The following is a 20,186-nucleotide window of genomic DNA, read 5'->3' as shown; positions in this document are numbered from 1 at the left end:
GCCTGTGTGGGTCAAGGGAGCATCCCAACTCTCGAGGGGAAGGAGGGGTGGTGAGGACCTGGGGATAGACGGAGGGGTACATCCCCCACAACATAAAGTATCACACAGACAGCACAGACCCAACAACCCCCTACACACAAGAGCATAGAGACAAAACACCATGTACAAACACACACACCAACACACAAAAGCACCAAACACTAGGCACACTCATGCAAAACAGTACTGACAAATAGACAACACAAAGGCACAACAAAACACACACACACACAAAACAACACACTGTATGCAAAATACAGACACGCACACACCCCACAAACAAAATAACACACTCTGCAAACAACACGTGCTCATGAAAAAAATACATGCTGACACAAAATAATTCACACACACACAGAGCACAAAGACAAAAACAATGCACATGAAACACATTCATGTGAAACAACCCATGCAGATGCACGCACGCGCACACACAACCTGTATGCATGCAGTGCGCGCAACGTAACACACAACCCCCCCATGACACACAGATAGAGCAACAACAGAGCGCCACAGAGACACGCAGCACCCATACCCCCTCTGCAGCTCTTGGAGGAGGTGGGTATGCTGGGGGTCAGAGACAGCCCTGGGGAGCACCCCCTACCACAACAGGGACATCGTGCGCTGAATCCTGCTCACTCTGGGAAGTCAGCTGGGGAGTAGGGGAACCCCAATCCCACTGGACTGAGTCTAGGGCACAGGGCCAGGCCAGGGCCCAATCTGGCTTCCCGGCCCAGCCCCACACACATAAGAACTTGTGGGGGGCAGCCCAAGGGGTCCAGGAGATAAGTGCTCTCCTCCCAGAGCTGAGGATAGAACCCAGGAGTCCTGCTCCTAGACACCCCCACCAGAGAACACAGCTCTGAGCTGTCTGTCTCCCCCACATTGCTCCTGCCCTGTAAGAGCCAAGTTCCCCCCGCCACCCTCCAAGTCAGGACAGGATAATCTCCGATTAACATGGGCAGGAAGAAAGCACCAGCGAAAGTAGGTCATGAACTGCCCCCCCTCCAGTGGCTGGGCTCCCGCTTGGCATCACCAGTGCCCGTCCTGTTGCCATGGCAGTCCCTTCGCATCCTAGCCACTGGGAGGGAGGCTTCGTGGTGGGGGGCTCAGCGGTGGGGGATGGAGAGACGGGGGGCAGGATCAGTGATGGGGAGGGAGCCCACACTACAGGGCTGGGACTGCCAGGTTGGGGTGCAGGGGGCGTGATGCTGCGGTGGGAGATGGGGCACCGGGGTCCCATGGGAGGCTATAGGGGGACTGTGATTCTGGGGTGCAGAGCAGGGATCTCCTATGACACTGGGGGGGGGGGCTAGGGCCCCATGGGATGCTATAGGGGGCAGGGGGCCCCCTGTGACGCTGCAAAGTGGGGAGTGGTGGCATATAGGGGGACAACCATAATCCCCCTCTGAGCTCTGGTGCCCCAGTGCACCCTGAGAGGCTCCCAGGTGCTCCTGGCCTCCCCCAGCTGCCGGGACCAGGGCTGCCCAGAGGATTCAGGGGGTCTGGGGCGAAGCAATTTTGGGGGCCCCTTCCATAAAAAAAAAGTTGCAATGCTATAGAATATTATATTCTTGTGGGGGCCCCTGTGGGGCCCGGGGCCTAAGGCAAATTGCCCCACTTGCCCCCACCCCCGGCATCCCTGGCTGGGACTGTTGGTTCTGAGCTCCCTAGCCATTGGCGGGACAGGGGCTGCCATATTGGGGGTGGGGGGAGGGTCAGGCGTGCAGGGGAGGGGCAGCTGGGCTCACTGGACCCCACTCCCCTCCATCAGCCGGGCTGGAACCCAGGAATCCTCACTCCAACCCCAACCCCTGCCTCCCTCCTCTAACTACTAGACTCCACTGCCCTTCCAGATCTGGGGCTAGAACCCAGGAGTCCTGACCCCGCTCTGTTTGACCTTGACTCCTGGGCTCAGAGGGGGATGGAGGAGTCCCTCAGCACCAGGGTGGGAGCAGAGCTGCCACCTCTGCGCTAGGGCTGAAGAGGGAAATGTGCCCCCAACCTGCTGCCTCACATTGTATGAGAGGACAGGGGAGACTAGTGGTTAGACTGTGTGTGTGTTGCGGGGGATGACAGGCTGGGAGTCAGGACTCCTGGTATCTAATCCAGGCTCTGGGAAGGGAGTGGGGGGATAGATTGGGGGCCCCTGCCCCGAGGCTCAGGGGAGGCAATGGGGCTGGACGCCTGACCCAGAGCCAGGCAGTGGAGGGAGATGCTGGTTCACAGGCCACACGAGTGCCCAGTCCTGGCCCCTCTGCCCCATGGCAGGTTTGTCCTGGGACGGGCAGAGAGGGAGAGGCTGTGGGGTTTGTGCCAGAAACTCCTTGCCAAGCTCACCAGCCACCCCAGAGCAGTGCCCACCCTGACCTGCAAAGGGGCCCAAGGTCTGGGGCAGCCCCACAGTGGAGCTTGTTGGGGGGGGGTCCCACTGGTGCCAGGAGGCTGGCCTGGGGAGCCACTTTGTGCCATCTCAGCGGGGTTCTCAGATAGGGGAGTTTGGGGCAGCAAGAGGGGGGGCTCAGTTGGGGGGATTTGGGAGATTGAGGGGGTGACAGATGGAGATGGGGAGCCTACAGCTGGATCCAGACTATCACACCTCTGGCCTCAAATGGGCCAAACCAGACCCCGGACCTGTCCCCACTATGCCCATCTGGCCCCAGCCCACCCCCGCCCCAGCCTGTCTCCTGCTCGGACCGACCCAAAGGCCCGAACCCCGTGACGTTGGGTGCCTGTGTGTCATGGCTGAACCAGAACCCCTGGGCCAGGCCGGGTGGCGGATCAGAACCCTGCGGCCGCTGCCCCATGGGAGGGTGGGGGTGACTCCGCCATGACACCTTTGGCCCATTCCTGCGGCCTGGCCCGTGTGAGCCCAGCCTCATGTGAACGCAGCTGGTCACACCAGCCGGTACACAACAGGCAATGCCCGGCCCCACAGGTGGCTGGATCGGGGCCAGGCCTGGTGTGGGGCTGGAGCAGAACCAGGAGTCAACAGGGCATGAGATCCAGGTGGCTTGGGGAGGGTCTGATCTGGAGGGGGAGGGGGTACTCAGAAGTGGGCCCTGCCTCCCTGATCTTGTAGTAGTCATTAATGCTGTCTTTGGGGCTGTGTGTGTGGGGGGGGTGTCCTGTGATTTCACCCAGACAGGATGATGGGTTCCCCCACCCGGTCACCATCCAATGCCCGTGACACCCGCCACCGGCTGCGTGCATGGAGGAGCCGACCTCCCTGGTTGGGTGGAATTATGGGGGGGGTCTCAAGTGGGGTATGGCTGTAGGTGCTGGGGCACCAGGCCTCAGCCTGGGCACTGACCCCCCCCCATCCAATGTTATGGCTGGGCATGGGGGAGACAGGCTGATCCCCGTCCAGTCACTGCAGCAGTTGGTGGGGGGGCGGCAGGTTTGGGCTGCCCCCCCCCCAATCATGCAGTGAGGAGGGTTGTGGGGGACATGAGCCCCTCCCCTGATGCTGCAAAAGATACGGGGGGGGATCAACCCCAGATAATGCAGCAGGGGAAGGGCTGACTATATAGACACCCCCTCCTGTTCCCCCTCCCCCAATGACACACCACACCTGGGGGGGTTGATATGTGCTGTACAGTATTTATTTATTACATGAGCACACGGTTGCTTTAGGACCCAGGTGAGGGCTGGACAGTGTCCCCCCCTCCACAGACAAACCTGTGGGGTCCTCTCATATACCTGGGGGCTGTGGAGCAGGAAGGGGGGTGGGAATCCCTTCTCATAGCCAGTGTGATCAGGGGTTATAGCACCTTTCTTGGGTGGTGGTGGGGGGATAAGGGATTATTTTCCCCCCCAAAAACCATCCCGCTCCTTGGTTATCACTGGATCAGCCTGGGGCGGTACTGTTCCTGGGGGTATGTTCCTCCTCCCCCCAACCCCCGCTCTCATTCTCCTGTCTGACCCACAGGCTGGCGAGAGGCCCAGGGACCCCGTTCTGTGAGACCCCCCCCCCCAAGGCCTGGGTGGGAGGGAGTTGTCTCCCACTGGGAAATACGACCCTGCTGGTCCCTCTGCAGAAGGCCTGGGGGGGGGGAGGTTTGCACAGGCCATGGGGGTGGGGGGGCATGTGAATATGTGAGCAGGGTGCCCACTGCATGCAGGGTCCATTAAGGCTTGGTTGGTGGGGAATTCTTGGGGGGGGGGTGAGACAGCGATGCCCCCCATGGGCTGTGTCGGGCCCCCCAGTAGCTCAATCTGCTCCCAGGGCAGCACCGGGTATTTGCATAGCGAGAACCATGCCCATGGGGGATGCCCCCACCAGGGCACATGGGGGGGGGAATTGGGGCAGCATCAGCACGGGGGGGGTGTGTGCACTGCCATAGCCCTGCTGTGATGACATCATCACACAGACAGGGCTGGTCTGATGACATCACAAACACCCAGGAGGCCCACCTGATGATGCAGCAGCTGCTGCTCAGTGACATCAGCAAGCCAGGCCCCAGAGTGGGGTGGCCGGGGGGGCACTGAAATGCCCCAGCCTGGAAGGATCCAGAGCAAGCTGCCCCCCCCCCAGGGAATCTGGGGACACACTAACCCTTCTCTGACAGGGCCATGGCAAGGACCTGGGGGAAATCACAGTATTAACCCTTCAGGGTGCGTGGTATTCTTGCGCGTATATATTATATATATATAGATCTGTATAGATACTTTACACAGGACATGCCATTCACTGGGGGCCTTACAATGGGGCGCTGCCTCCACTCCCCCCTCTCCATGGAGCTTAGAAACCAGGCCGAGTGGGGGGGTTCCTCCTGGCTCGGTGCCCCTCACCCCACTGATGGAAGCAGCTGTGACCAGGGTGGGGGTGGGGGCTTTGTGTAACCCCATGCCACCCTCTGCACAAAACCAGACAAGATTCCTTTTGGGGGGACGGCAGAGGGGTTCCTGACCGTGTCTCCCAAAATACAGGGACGTCCCTGTTTCCCTGCGGCATGTACACTTCGGGGGGGGCACCCTCCCCTCCCCCACACTGTTCTCAGTGCCCCGCTGCATTTTTCTCCACAATGGCAGGGGGCGAGACTTGGGGGGCAGGGCCCCTCCCAGCTGGCAGGATCACTCCCAGCGTCTTCACCTCAGCCAGGCCCTTCCTGGGGGGGGCCAGCCCATTTTTAGCACCCTGAGGGCAGGGGCCTTTGGGGGAGGAGGGCTTGGTTCGGGGCCCCAGGGTGGTATGCTCCTCCACCACCTCCAGGATCAACTTCTCCCTGGGGGAGCCAGCCTGGTTCTGGGGGCACTTGGGGGGCTGTCGGCCCTGGCCCCCCGTGGCGTTCCTCTCCCACAGCCCCTGCCCGTCAGTGCTCTCCTGGGGCTCCACCACCAGGGGCACGGGCCCGCGCGGTGCCCCCTCTGCCTCGCCCCGCCTGCCCTGCTCATACTCCTGCACCGGGCTCAAAGCTTTGGCCGGGGGCCGGGCAGGAGCGGCAAAGGCTTCTTCGGTCTGAACCCCCTGGTGTCTCCTAATGCCCCCCGCCGGGTCACGGGGACTGCTGGCCGCCTCGGCGCAGGCTGGCCCTTCCTTGGCGCTCATCTGGCCCCCATCGGCTGGGCCCGTCGCCTCCCCGGCTCCAAAGCTGAGGGCCAACTCCTGCCGGCCCAGCCGCCGGGCGGCCACCTGCCTACCGGTCCCATCGCCGGCCCCCAGGCTCTCGCCGTCCGACTCGGCCAGGCTCTGCAGCCCGGCCTCGGGATGGAAGTCCTTGCGGTACTCGGCGTGGGTCACCTCCAGGCTGTGTTTGCGCACGGCCCCCTTCTTCTCCGAGCCCAGGGGCGAGCCCAGCTTCTCCGCCGACTGCACCCGCTTAAGCAGGGGCGAGCGGGGCGGCTCGGCGCTTTTGGGCCGGGGCCGGCCCACGGGGGGGGAGGAGTGCAGCTTGGCGGGGAAGCTCTGGGTGGTGTGGGAGCTGCCCACCGTGTGGCCGGGCAGCGGGGGGGGCGAGGACTGGGTGGGCGAGGGGGTGTGGGCCAGGGGCGACAGCGGGATGTTGCCGGCCGACTTGCAGCGGGCCGAGCGGTACTGGCGGTGCAGCTTGGGCGACAGGCCGTGCAGGGTGCTGGGCCGGATGTGGTGGGAGGAGGTGGCCGGGGAGTTGGGGGTGCTGGAGGCTGGGGAGCTGCTCTGGGACGAGGCGCCTGCAGAGAGAGGAGACCGGGAGGGGGGTGAGATCCCGGAGAGGGTTGGCTCGGACCCCTGGAGACCAGGGCCTCTGAGCACCCCAAGGGGGGCAGTCCAGGGGGAGGACCCATCACACAGCCCCCCTCCCACAGCCTGATCCCTCTACATCCGGGGGGGGGCAGTCCTGGAGGAGCCCCCCCATGGAATACGGGCTGTGTTTCAGCCTGCTCTGGATCAGCGGAAGTGGAGAGAGCTCTCCCTGCCCACCTCATTGCTGGACGGACAGACGAGTAGGATGTGGCTGCCCCCTCCCCGATGGAAGGATGGTTGGACAGATAGATGAGTGGTATGAGGCGGCCCCCCTGATGGATGGATGGACAGAGGAGTGGGAGGGGCCCCTCCCCCGATGGATGGTAGGACAGAGGAGTGGGATGGGCCCCCCCCCGATGGATGGACAGACAGATGAGTGGGAGGGGCCCCTCCCCCGATGGATGGCTGGACAGACAAGTGGGATGGGCCCCCCCCCGATGGATGGCTGGACAGATGAGTGGGATGGGGCAGCCCCCCCAGTGGACGGATGGATGGACAGATGAGTGGGATGGGGCAGCCCCCTTGATGGATGGACAGACAGACAAGTGGGATGGGGCGGCCCCCCCCAGTTCTCTTGGAGCACTCAGCTCACCCCATATCTCTGGTCGCTGGTGCTTTGGGCCTGGATCCCCCCCGCCCTCCTGCCCCCCTGCCCAGGGGCACTGACTGACGTGGGGGCACAGTCAAGCCCCCTGACAGACCCAGGATGTGGGGGGGCTTGAACGGGGCTGGGGCGCCACCTGGTGGAAGGAGCAGCCCCTGCAGCCCAAGGACATCCCAGAGGTTCCACCATCCCTAAGTCCAGCCCCACACCTGCTCCCCCCCGCCCCCGGCAGTGGGGCACAACCTGACTCACAGACGCAGGAAGGTGGCTCTGAAGCCCCCCAACTCACCTGCACCATGCCTTTTGGCATGGGGGGCAGGGATGAGGAGGTAACAGAGATCCCCGCCCATGTCCCTGTCCCCCCCACTCCCTTCTGGTGATCCCTTGCTGGTGCCCTCCCGCTGTGCCCCCAGCCCCCACCTGCTGTGCCCCCTCAGCCATGCTCCCTGCTCACCCCATAGTGCCCGACCTCCAGCCATCCCAGGATGTCCCCTGCCCCCCCAGTGGTGCCCCCTGCCCTCCAGTACTCCCGTGGTGCCCTGCGCCCGGTACCGAGGTAGGCAGAGTCAGGGGTGGTGCGCAGGCTCTGGGTGGGCGAGCGGGCGCTCAGGCTGTGGGTGGGCGAGCCGGGCAGGCTGTCGCTGGAGGAGAGCGAGCGGCTGAGCGAGGAGAGGCTGCGGCTGGTGTGGAGCAGGTTGGCTTGTTTGGTGATCTTCCGGAAGAGCGAGCTTCGCTTCTTGCTGTAGGGGAGAGGGTCAGTGCTGGGGGGAATCCCCCTCATGGCCCCCCCATCCCGGCACTCCTTCCTGCCCCACCGCCCCAGCACCCCTCACCCCGTCCCGGCACCCACCCCCAGCACCCCTTCCTGTTCCCCATCCCGGCACTCCTTCCTGCCCCACCGCCCCAGCACCCCTCACCCCGTCCCGGCACCCACCCCCAGCACCCCTTCCTGTTCCCCATCCCGGCACTCCTTCCTGCCCCAGCACCCCTCACCCCGTCCCGGCACCCACCCCCAGCACCCCTTCCTGTTCCCCATCCCGGCACTCCTTCCTGCCCCACCGCCCCAGCACCCCTCACCCCGTCCCGGCACCCACCCCCAGCACCCCTTCCTGTTCCCCATCCTGGCACTCCTTCCTGCCCCACCGCCCCAGCACCTGTCACCCCCTGTCCCGGCACCCACCCCCAGCACCCCTTCCTGTTCCCCATCCCGGCACTCCTTCCTGCCCCAGCACTCCTCACCCCATCCCGGCACCCACCTCCAGCACCCCTTCCTGTTCCCCATCCCGGCACTCCTTCCTGCCCCAGCACCCCTCACCCCCTGTCCCGGCACCCACCCCCAGCACCCCTTCCTGTTCCCCATCCCGGCACTCCTTCCTGCCCCAGCACCCCTCACCCCCTGTCCCGGCACCCACCCCCAGCACCCCTTCCTGTTCCCCATCCCGGCACTCCTTCCTGCCCCAGCACCCCTCACCCCGTCCCGGCACCCACCTCCAGCACCCCTTCCTGTTCCCCATCCCGGCACTCCTTCCTGCCCCACCGCCCCAGCACCTCTCACCCCATCCCGGCATCCACCCCTAGCATCCCTTCCTGTTCCCCATCCCGGCACTCCTTCCTGCCCCAGCACCCCTCACCCCGTCCCGGCACCCACCCCCAGCACCCCTTCCTGTTCCCCATCCCGGCACTCCTTCCTGCCCCAGCACCCCTCACCCCGTCCCGGCACCCACCCCCAGCACCTCTTCCTGTTCCCTACCCTGGCACTCCTCCTGTCCCCCCCAGCTAAGCACGCCTTCCTTCCCCCGGCCCTGGCACCCCTCCTGTCCCCCCCGCCGCCCTGGCACGCCTTCCTTCCCCTGCCCCAGCACTCATCCTGTCCCCCCTAGCCCAGCTCCCCTTCCTGCCTCAGCACCCCCTCCTTTCCCCCCACTCTGCACCTCCTCCTGCCCCGTCCCCCTCCTGCCCCACCTCATGCCCCCGTTCCCCTCCCCCTCTTCCCCCCTACCTCTCCTGCCCTTCCTTGCTGACGCTCCTCTTGTTCCTCCGGGCCATCTTGGATTTGTAGCTGCTCTTGCGGGCCGGCCCGATGCGGATGGACGTGTTCTCGAAGGGCGTTGTGGTCACCATCACCTTGTTCCCGCTCTGCCATGAGAAACAGGCCACATGGGGGGGGGCAGGAAACATCCCTCCATCCCCATTAGCCAAGGCCTGCCACTGGCCCGGGGCCATGTGGGTGGCGCCTGGGGTCACTGCTGGACTCCATGTGCCACGGTGGGACAGGGACTTGGCATCAGTCCCCTGTCCCAGCATGCACTGCTCCCTGGTAAGGTGCGAGGCCCCTTTCCCAGCATGCACTGCAGCCCGGCAGGGCACGAGGCCCCTGTCCCAGCATGCACTGCTCCCTGGTGAGGTGCGAGGCCCCTTTCCCAGCATGCACTGCTCCCTGGTGAAGTGTGAGGCCCCTTTCCCAGCATGCACTGCAGCCCGGCAGGGCACGAGGCCCCTTTCCCAGCATGCACTGCTCCCTGGTGAAGTGTGAGGCCCCTTTCCCAGCATGCACTGCAGCCCGGCAGGGCACGAGGCCCCTGTCCCAGCATGCACTGCTCCCTGGTGAGGTGCGAGGCCCCTTTCCCAGCATGCACTGCTAGCCAGCAGGGTGTGAGGCCCCTCTCCCAGCATGCACTGCTCCCTGGTAAGGTGCAAGGCCCCTTTCCCAACATGCACTGCAGCCCGGCAGGGCACGAGGCCCCTGTCCCAGCATGCACTGCTCCCTGGTGAGGTGCGAGGCCCCTTTCCCAGCATGCACTGCAAGCAGGGTGTGAGGCCCCTCTCCCAGCATGCACTGCTCCCTGGTGAGGTGCAAGGCCCCTTTCCCAGCATGCACCACACCCCGGCAGGGCACGAGTCCCCTGTCCCAGCATGCACTGCTCCCTGGTGAGGTGCGAGGCCCCTTTCCCAGCATGCACTGGAAGCCAGCGGAGCATGAGGCCCCTCTCCCAGCATGCACTGCTCCCCAGTGGGGTGTGAGGAAACTTTCCCAGCATGCACCACTCCCCGATGGGGTGCAAGGCCCCTTTCCCAGCAATCACTGCTCCCTAGGCCCTTCTCCCAACATGCACTGCTCCCCAGACCCCTTTCCCAGCATGCACCACTCCCTGACACTTACCTTCAGGATGAGCTCTACCACCTCTGTGTGCACCAGCCCGTGCACAGGCTCCCCGTTGACATGGGTGATGAGGTCTCCTGCGCAGAGACCCGCCTCATGGGCTGGGCCCCCCTCCTCCACGTGCTGCCAGGCAGGGGGGCAGGTGTCAGGGCTGGCCCATGCTGCTTACCCACAATGCAACGCCCCAACCAAAGGCGCAGGGCCCGTCCCAGAATGCAATGCTCCACCTAGCACTGTAGCGCCTTTACCCACGATGCAGCTCCCCCGCCCAATGATGGTGTGAGGGCGGTACCCAGAATGCACTGCCCCCAGCATGCACTGCACCCGCAGGTAGGTGTGAGGTCCCTTACCCAGCATGCCCTGCCCCTAAGTGGGCACAAGACCCTCTCCCAGTATCTCCTGCTCCCCTGTGTGGTGCAAGATTCCTTCCCAGCATGCACTACCCCAGGGATTTCCCAGCATGCACTGCCACCAGGGGGCTCAAGGCCCCCCCCAATGCCCCGTCTGCATTGCCCCCCGCCCGGCCTGCTCTGCCCCCCCATGGGGAACGAGGCCCCTCGCCCCGCCGGGCGTACCCAGACGATGTGGTGCACGCTGTAGATGTCGCTGTCGCCCATGTAGACGCGAATGGCGCGCAGCGTGAAGCCGTACTTCTTGCCGGAGCGCTGGATGGTGATGGGCGAGCGCAGGGCGGTGACGGCGGGTGAGTAGTCGCGGCTCGGGGAGGAGTCCCGCGAGGACGGGTTCGAGGAGAGGGAGCGGGGCGACATAGGGCTGGCCAGGGGGGAGCTGCTGTGCTGCTCCACTACAGAGAGATGGGGGCATGTGAGACCAGCACGGCCTCCCTGGGAGAACCCAGGAGTCCTGAGCCCCAGCCTCCCTGCTCTAACCAATAGACCCCACTCCCCTTCGAGAGCCAGGGAGAGAACCCAGAAGTCCTGCTCTCCAGGGCGCAGTACCTGTGGGGATCACGACAGGCAGTTCAGTGGGGTTAGGAGGTATCAGTGGGGGGTACCTATGGGGATCGTGACAGACAGGCGGGGAGGTCCGGGGGGTACCTGTGGGAATGACGGACAGGCGGGGGGGTCCGGAGAGTACCTGTGGGGATTGTGATGGACAGGGCGGGGGGTACCTCTGGGGATCGTGACGGACAGGCATGGGGGTCCGAGGGGTACCTCTGGGGATAGTGACGGACAGGCGGGGGGGGCTGGGCGGTAACTGTGGGGATTGTGATGGACAGGTGGGGTCCGGGGGGTACCTGTGGGGATTAGGACAGACAGGCGGGGGGGTTCAGGGAGTACCTGTGGGGATCATGACGGACAGGCATGGGGGTCCAGAGGGTACCTGTGGGGATCGTGATTGACAGGTGGGGCCTAGGGGGTACCTGTGGGGATCAGGACAGACAGGCGGGGGGGGCTGGGCGGTACCTGTGGGGATCATGACGGACAGGCATAGGGGTCCAGAGGGTACCTGTGGGGATCAGGACAGGCGGGGGGGTCCAGGGAGTACCTGTGGGGATCATGATGGACAGGCATGGGGGTCCGGAGGGTACATGTGGGGATTGTGACGGACAGGCATGGAGGTCCGGCGGATACCTGTGGGAATGACGGACAGGCGGGGGGGTCGGGAGAGTACCTGTGGGGATTGTGATGGACAGGGCGGGGGGTACCTCTGGGGATCGTGACGGACAGACATGGGGGTCTGAGGGGTACCTCTGGGAATCGTGACGGACAGGCGGGGGGGGGGCTGGGCGGTACCTGTGGAGATCATGATGGACAGACGAGGGGCCGGGGGTACCTGTGGGGATCATGATGGACAGGCATGGGGGTCCGTAGGGTACATGTGGGGATTGTGACGGACAGGCATGGAGGTCCGAGGGGTACCTCTGGGAATCGTGACGGACAGGCGGGGGGGGGGGGGGGCTGGGCGGTACCTGTGGAGATCATGATGGACAGGCGAGGGGCCGGGGGTACCTGTGGGGATCATGACGGACAGGCATAGGGGTCCAGAGGATACCTGTGGAGATCGTGATGGACAGGCGGGGTCCGGGGGGTACCTGTGGGGATCAGGACAGACAGGCGGGGTGGTCCGGAGGGTACCTGTGGGGATCGTGATGGACAGGCGGGGTCCGGGGGGTACCTGTGGGGATCAGGACAGACAGGTGGGGGGGGTCCAGGGGGTACCTGTGGGGATCATGACGGACAGGCATGGGGGTCCGAAGGGTACCTGTGGGGATCATGATGGACAGGCAAGGGGCCAGGGGGGTACCTGTGGGGATCATGACGAACAGGTGGGGGGTCCGGGTGGTACCTGTGGGGATCATGACGGACAGGGCGGTGGCTGAGGCAGACTTGATGACCTTGCCCCCCACCCGGGCGCTGCGCCTCTCGCCTGCCGACTCCCCGGACAGCTGCTGGTGCCGGGCACGCCGCAGCACCAGGTCGCTGGTGGCTTTGGGGGTCTGGGGGTCCGCGTCCTTCGGGGCCTGGGCATCGCCCCCTTTCACTCTATCGCCTGGGTGGAGAGACAGAGCAACGGGGGGGGGGGTACGTGAGGGTCTTAGCCTCCTGCCTGGCACCCCTGCACCTCTCCACCCCACACAATGGTCGCACCATTACCCAGCATTCACTGCGCCCTCCGCAGAGATTTCCGGACCCTTTCCCAGAATGCACCTCTCTCTGGCCCCCCATTATGTAGGGCTGGTACCCACAATACACTGCCCCCCCCCGCAAAGCTTTCCAGCCTGTTACCCAGAATGCACCTCCCCATGCTCTGCCTAGTGGGGCCAATGAGCAGGGGCAATTTCCCAGGAGGGGGAGTTCCCCCGGGGGGGGGAGGATGCCACCTTTAACGCTCTGCCTGGCTCCCCTCCCTCCTTGCCAGGAACCCCGGGTCCTACCCACCAGCCTCGGCGGTCTTGGGGGTAGCATGGTCCCCAGCTGCCCCCACGCTCCCCTCCTTTCCCTCGGCCTGGGGGGCAGCTGTGGGGCCCCCGTTCTCCCTGGCGGGGCCCTTGGCCCGGGGCTCATCGTCGTCCTCCAGCGGCGCGGTGAAGCGGCTGGTGTCCATGAGTGCTGAGAAGCGGCGCCGGGCGCCCAGCGGGGGGCTCGACTCACTCTCCGTGTAGGTGTACTCCGAGGCCGAGAGGCGCTTCCTGTGGCACAGATGCAGGGCGGGCGGGTGAGGCCCCCAAGGACCTCCCAGAGCCGGGAGAGAACCCAGGAGTCCTGGCTCCCAGCCCCCCTGCTCTAACCACTAGACCCCACTGCCTTCCCAGAACTGGGAGAGAACCCAGGAGTCCTGGCTCCCAGCCCCCCTCCTCTAACCACTAGACCCCACTGCCTTCCCAGAGCTGGGAGAGAACCCAGGATTCCTGACTCCCAGCCCCTCCTGCTCTAACCACTAGACCCCACTGCCTTCCCAGAGCTGGGAGAGAACCCAGGATTCCTGACTCCCAGCCCCCCCCGCTTTAACCACTAGACCCCACTGCCCTCCCAGAGCCAGCCTCTGTCAGAAGGTCTCCTGGACCGGTCCAACAGAGGGGCGCTGCAGGCTGGGGGGTTTCTGGGGGAGCTTGCCCAGCCCCCACCTGCCCCCCTTCACACCTCCTGGGAATCCCACCAGTCACCTCTCTGGGAAGTCCCCCCCACAGCTCCAGGGACCCCCCCAGTCACCCCTCGGGGAGCCCCCCCCCCCAGCTCCAGGGAGCCCCCCCGTCACCCCTCGGGGAGCCCCCCCAGCTCTGGGGCCCCCAGTCACCCCTGTGGGAGCCCCCCTCACTCACAGCTCTGGGGACCCCCCAGTCACCCCTTGAGGAGCCCCCCCCACTCACAGCTCGGGGGAGCTGCTGCGCCAGCTCTTGTCCCGCAGGGTGAAGCTGCCCAGGCTCTCGCGTTTGCCAAGCGTCTCGTCCTTGTGCTTGTTGCTCTGGTCCCGCTTGGTGACGCCCGGGCCCTTGGGCTCGTGCTGGGAGAGGTGCTCCATGCTGCTGTACACCTGGGGGGTCAGAGTCAGGGTCAGGGTCAGGGGGGCGCCGCCAGCCCCATGGCTCGCACACGCCCCGAGCCCCACGGATGGCACACGCTCCAGCCCCACCGCTTGCAAACGCGCCCCCAGCCCCACGGATCGCACACACCACCAGCCCCATGGCTCGCACATGCTGCCAGCCCCACGGCTCGCACACGCCCCAGCCCCATGGATAGCAAACACCCCCAGCCCCATGGCTCGCACATATCCCCAGCCCCACGGCTCACCCTCCCAGCCCCACAGCTCGCACATGCTCTTCCAGCCCCACGTCTCGCACATGCCCCCAGCCCCATGGCTCGCACACACCCCCAGCCCCACAGATCATACAAGCCCCCAGCCCCACAGATAGCACACGCACCCCCAGCCCCACGGATCACACACGTGCCCGCAGCCCCACGGATCGTACACACACACACACAGCCCCACAGATCTTATACGTGCCCCCAGATCCACAGCTCGCACATACGCCCCTGGCCCCACGGATCATATGTGCGCTCTCAGCCCCATGGATCACACACATTCACCCATGGATCACATGACCCCCGCCCCGCAGATCTCCAGCCCACAGACACAGCACCCATGTATCCAAGTCCAATAGCTCACACGGGTCCCATGCATCACACACACCACACACACTCACACATATGCACAACCACTGCCCTAGGTGCCCCAGACAGGGCAGCCCTTTGCCCTCGGTGTTACGGGGTCCCACCTTGCTGAATCTGGGGGAGCAGGAAGAGAACTGCCGGATTTCCACCGGCTCGTCCTCCGTCGTGTCGTCCTCGTCATAGGAGTTGATGTGGTGGTACTTGTCCGAACGAGCTGGAGGGGGAAGGGAGATAGTAATAAACAGCCCCTGCGCCCCACCCCAGAGGTGGCCGCATCTCAGCACCAGATCAGGGGCCCCCATATATACAACCCCCACCCCAGAGATGACTGCATCTCAGTGTTGGACGAAGGGTCCCTGATCCTGCCATTCATTCCCAGCTGCTCAAGTGCCCCCCCCCCCGAGCACAACGAGTTTGCAGGCCCTCAGCACAACTCCCAGCAGGCCGGGCACCCATGGCACACAATCCCCTCCCCTGAATGGCGTCAATGGGACCCCAGAGGGACGAGGGACTGAACAGGGCATGGAGACTGAGGTCCCTTCTGCCCCCGGCCAGAGATGCTGCCTGTGGGCATGGCGTGTGGGCAGCTTGCTGGCCACTGACGGGGGCGAGAACATCAGACCCAAACCTCCTTTAAAAGAAAGGGGATGCAACAGCCCCTGGTGGCAGCATGGAGGATTGAACTCTCCACCAGAGCCGGGCATAGAACCCAGGAGTCCTGGCTCCCAGCCCCCTGCTCTAGCCACTAGACCCCACTCCCCTCCCAGAGCTGGGATAGAACCCAAGAGTCCTGCCTCCCAGCCCCCTGCTCTAACCACTAGTCCCCACTCCCCTCTCAGAGCTGGGACAGAACCCAAGAGTCCTGCCTCCCAGCCCCCTGCTCTAACCACTAGGCCCCACTCCCCTCCCAGAGCTGGGCATAGAATCCAGGAGTCCTGGCTCCCAGCCCCCTGCTCTAGCCACTAGACCCCACGCCCCTCCCAGAGCCGGGATAGAACCTGAGCCCCCAGACCCGTGGTTCTGGATACACGAGTCTCTAGAGTCCCCATTCCCTGAGCTCTGGAGCCCAGGCTGGCTCATGGTTCGGCCATGGTGGGCTGCCCGGGCCGTGCCCATGGCGGGGTGGGGGCGGCAGGAGCAGGGGGCACGGGGGGGTGGCACTTGCTATCAAAGTAGCTGGTGTCCTCCTCCGACTCCAGGTGGGGGACAAACTCGGCTTTGTGGCGCAGCAGCCCCGCCCAGTCGAGCTCCTTGAAGAAGTTGTGCTGCTTCACCTCGAACGCGCCACCTGCGGAGACCGACCCCCGCTGGGGCGTCAGGGAGGGGAGGCCGGGGGGCAAGGCCCTTTGCTGGGGGGCAGGCAGGGGGGGCCATGGGCAGGGCCCTTTGCTGGGGGGCAGGCAGGGGGAGGCCGGGGGGCAGGACCCTTTGCTGGGGGGCAGGCAGGGGAAGGCCAGGGGGCAGGGCCCTTTTCTGGGGGAAGGCAGGGGGAGGCCGGGGGGCAGGACTCTTTGCTGAGAGGCAGGCAGGGGGAGGCCGGGGGGCAGGGCCCTTTGCTGGGGGCAGGCAGGGGGAGGCCGGGGGGCAGGACCCTTTGCTGGGGGGCAGGCAGGGGAAGGCCGGGGGGCAGGACCCTTTGCTGGGGGCAGGCAGGGGAAGGCCGGGGGGCAGGACTCTTTGCTGGGGGACAGGCAGGGGGAGGCCGGGGGGCAGGACCCTTCACTGGGGGGCAGGCAGGGGGAGGCCGGGGGGCAGGGCCCTTTTCTGGGGGCAGGCAGGGGGAGGCCAGGGGGCAGGGCCCTTTGCTGGGGGCAGGCAGGGGCAGGCCGGGGGGCAGGGCCCTTCACTGGAGGCAGCCAGAACTGCCCGGGCCCACAGGTGCTGGGCACCACACGGCTACAATGGCCAAAGGCTGCCATCAAAGGGGGCACTGGAGTCAGCTGCGGGCACCAGGAAGGGGACGGAGGGGCTGGGATGTCAGATGAAGGGGGCACCAGGCTGGGGGGTTACACTGGGGCACGAGCTGAGCGGGGCCCATGGCTGCAGCAGGTCCATGGTGTGATAGTCACAGCCCCATGCCCGAGTGCCCATCCCCAGCTGGGCCCCGCGGGGGGGGGGGAAGCGTCTTACCGGCCCCCAGGCGGAGGAGCGGGTCGGTCTGCAGCAGGCAGGAGACGAGGTGCTGGGCATCCGCGGGCAAGGCCTCCTCCCCGTCCGGCCACAGGATGTCATCTGGGAGCGGGGTGGGGGGGGGGTTAGATGGGGGCAGAGCTGGACCCCAACTTAGCCCCTCCCCGACCCTTCCCCCCAAACTCAGCCCCTCCCCCCTCAGCTCAGCCCCTCCCTCGACCCTTCCCCCAGCTCAGCCCCTCCCTCGACCCTTCCCCCCAAAACTCAGCCCCTCCCCGACCCTTCCCCCGGCTCAGCCCCACCCCAGATCCTTCCCATGAAATTGACACTGTCCCCTCCATGAACCTGCCCTCAAACTTCACCCCCCCCGGGGATGCCCGGGTCCCCCTCCCCCCACGCCCCCACCTACCGCTGATGACCTGCCCGAAGAGCTCCTCGGGGGTGTCCCCGAAGAAGGGGACGCAGCCCACCAGGAACTCGTACAGGATGATGCCCATGGCCCACCAGTCCACCGGCTTCCCATAGCCCTGCCGCAAGATCACCTCTGGCGCGATGTACTCGGGGGTCCCACACACCTGCCCAGGGGGGGGCCGTCAGTCCTCGGCCAGTGCCCCCGTTCCCTGCTGACCCCCCACCCCATCAATCCTCAGCCAGTGCCTGCTGAGCCCCCAACCTGTCAGTCCTCGGCCAGTGCCCCCAGCCCCCACTGAGCCCCCCACCCTGTCAGTCCTCAGCCAGTGCCCCCATTCCCTGCTGACCCCCCCACCCCATCAATCCGCAGCCAGTGCCTGCTGAGCCACCGACCTGTCAGTCCTCGGCCAGTGCCCCCGTTCCCTGCTGACCCCCCACCCCATCAATCCTCAGCCAGGGCCCCCAGGCCCCGCTGAGCCCCCCACCCCATTGGCCCCGCTAATGCCCCCAGCTCAGCCCCCTACCCCATTAGCCCCTGGCTAGTGGCCCCTACCCTCTATATAAACTGAGCCCCTTCAGCCATGGCCTAATGCCCATCCCCTGCCTGATCCCCCCAGCAGGGGCCCCTGTAGCTCCACCCCATGGCCCCCCATCCCCTGCCCCATGGCCTCACCTGCTTGTCCAGGAACTCACGGGCATCCTTCTCGATGTGGCCCTCGTACAGGTTGGTCGTGAGGCTCATCAGCCCCATCTTGGAGAGGCCAAAGTCCGTCAGCTTGATGTGCCCCATGGAGGTGATGAGCAGGCTGGGGGGACAGTGACAGGGAGCTCCTGAGAGTGGGGGCTGGGGAGGGGGGATTCTGAGGCACCCCCACCTCCCTCCTGGGCCCCAAATCACCACATCGCATGGCCCACCCCCATCCTTAGGGGGGCCCAGATGGGGCTGGGGGATGGAGATGAAAGCACAATGGAAGAAGCTGCTTCCTTTTGGGAATAGAGCCTAGGAGTCCTACCTCCCAGCCCCCCTGCTCTAACCACCAGACCCCACTCCCCTCCCAGAGCTGGGATAGAACCCAAGAGTCCTGCCTCCCAGCCCCCTGCTCTAACCACGAGGCCCCACTCCCCTCCCAGAGCTGGGATAGAACTCAAGACCCTGCCTCCCAGCCCCCCTGCTCTAACCACTAGGCCCCACTCCCCTCCCAAAGCTGGGCTAGAACCCAAGAGCCCTGCCTCCCAGTCCCCAAATCTAACCACTAGGCCCCACTCCCCTCCCAGAGCTGGGATAGAACCCAGGAGTCCTGGCTCCCAGCCCCTGCTCTAACCACTAACCCCCACTCCCCTCCCAGAGCTGGGCAGAGCACCCAGGCGTTCTGCTCCCCTCCCCACTGGCTCCATACTTGTCGGGTTTGAGGTCGCGGTGGACAATGCCATAGTTGTGCAGATACTCCAGGGCCAGCACGGTCTCGGCGAAGTACATTCGCGCCAGCTCCACGGGCAGGGCCCCAATGTTCTTCAGCAGCGTGGCACAGTCCCCACCTGCCCAGGGAGCCAGAGGGACCCTGTTTATCCTGGGAGGAGGGTTCCCCTCATTCCCCTAGAGCAGGGAGCTCCCCATTTTCGAGCCCTGTTGATGGTGGGATGCATGGAGCCCCAGACCCTCTCCAGGAATCTCAGCTTCCAGCCCCAATGTACTGAGATACCCCTGGGGGAATTCTGTGCCACTGCGCGTGAACACAATTCCTGTGCCGTGCATACTTTTGGTTTTTTCCGCAGAAAATAACTTCTGCTGGAAAGTTGCTGCAGTTGCCCACCAGAGGGTGCGGTGGGGCCAGGACAAAGCAGCCGCTCCCAGCCAGCAAGAGGGAAGAGAAAGAGGCTGCAGTGCCTTCTTCACAGCGCCTGTCGGGCCAGGGCCGGAGACGGAGCATGTGGGGAGACAGACAGCATGGGACACATGGGGCTGCTGGGAGGTCACAGATAGGAGCTCGTAAGGGCTAGTGGGGGAGGACAGGCTGGGGCAGGGGCTGAATGAGAGTGGAGGCCCAGGGGGAAGGGGTGCAGGGCCATATGGGCAAGGCGGGGGGCTGAGTGAGGGGAAGAGAGACACATGGGGTCAGGAGTGGTGCAGGGCCACATGGGGATGGGGGGGTGTCTGAGCTGGGGTGGAGGGAGACAGGAGCTGATGTGCTTGATAAATGGGAAAGGCTGGGGGTCAACCAGGGTCTGCATGGGGGAAGCTCCAGAACAATCTTTTCCCTCCTCCCCCCAAAAATGTGTTCCATACTTTTCCTGCCCATATCCAACAACCCCCCAGGCTCCTTCCCAGAAATTACTTCCCTCTCCCTCAGCTCCTCCATCACCCCTGACTCCCCCAAGCCTTTGCACTGCTTCTGAGGGGTGTGGGAAATACGGTTCTGTACTGTAGTTTAAAGGAATTATTACTCTGAGTTCTGTGTTAATATTCCTAGTACAAAATCTATTTGTCAAAAAACATTTCCTGACGCTTTTCTGTCACCTGTATTGTTACAGACATACACGCTGAGAGGTGTTTTGAAATAAATTACCAAAATAATTGAAACTGGCGTGATTATATTGTGTTCTGCAGACTTCTGCAGAATTTTAAAATATGGTGTGCAGAATGTTCATTTTTTGGCTCCGAATGTTAAGTTTTTGGCGCAGGATTCCCCAGGAGCAGTTAAAACAGCCTCTCGGTGATGTGGGGATCTCGCCGTGGGACGCCTGTGCTGGGAGGATGTGAGGCTCGGCATGCACACGCAGCTTGGCCCCAGTGAAATGCAACATGGCACTGTCACAACCCACCACCGCCCTGTCCCAAGACAACGGCACCCGGGCACACCACAGTGCCGACCCGTCACGATACCACACAAATCCACCCCGTGGGGACATGACACTGTCCCACAACGCCACCCTGCTACTCTAAACCACGGTGCCGTTAGGGACAGAACATGGCCCTGTCGTGAC

The 20,186-nt window shown here is 64.7% G+C and overlaps 1 protein-coding gene across 1 annotated transcript in view; it reads right to left on the bottom strand.

The window, feature by feature from the left end:
• Positions 1 to 3,622: 3,622 nt before the first annotated feature.
• Positions 3,623 to 20,186, bottom strand: part of MAST1 (microtubule associated serine/threonine kinase 1) — a 46,841-nt gene continuing 30,277 nt past the window's right edge. Inside the window, exons 14-27 of the mRNA XM_030545917.1 lie at positions 18,602 to 18,740; positions 17,878 to 18,010; positions 17,203 to 17,368; positions 16,794 to 16,895; positions 15,829 to 15,951; positions 14,768 to 14,877; positions 13,862 to 14,025; positions 12,933 to 13,183; positions 12,340 to 12,543; positions 10,605 to 10,834; positions 10,030 to 10,152; positions 8,869 to 9,005; positions 7,422 to 7,609; positions 3,623 to 6,192 (exon numbers count right to left, since the gene is read on the bottom strand). Of these exons, the coding sequence (XP_030401777.1) occupies positions 5,039 to 6,192; positions 7,422 to 7,609; positions 8,869 to 9,005; positions 10,030 to 10,152; positions 10,605 to 10,834; positions 12,340 to 12,543; positions 12,933 to 13,183; positions 13,862 to 14,025; positions 14,768 to 14,877; positions 15,829 to 15,951; positions 16,794 to 16,895; positions 17,203 to 17,368; positions 17,878 to 18,010; positions 18,602 to 18,740 (3,224 nt within the window). The 3' untranslated portion in view covers positions 3,623 to 5,038. The remainder of the gene's footprint in view (positions 6,193 to 7,421; positions 7,610 to 8,868; positions 9,006 to 10,029; positions 10,153 to 10,604; positions 10,835 to 12,339; positions 12,544 to 12,932; positions 13,184 to 13,861; positions 14,026 to 14,767; positions 14,878 to 15,828; positions 15,952 to 16,793; positions 16,896 to 17,202; positions 17,369 to 17,877; positions 18,011 to 18,601; positions 18,741 to 20,186) is intronic.

This window comes from Gopherus evgoodei, unplaced genomic scaffold, assembly GCF_007399415.2.
Source record: "Gopherus evgoodei ecotype Sinaloan lineage unplaced genomic scaffold, rGopEvg1_v1.p scaffold_40_arrow_ctg1, whole genome shotgun sequence".
Taxonomy (NCBI): domain Eukaryota; kingdom Metazoa; phylum Chordata; order Testudines; family Testudinidae; genus Gopherus; species Gopherus evgoodei.
This window is presented reverse-complemented; position numbering and strand designations above follow the sequence as displayed.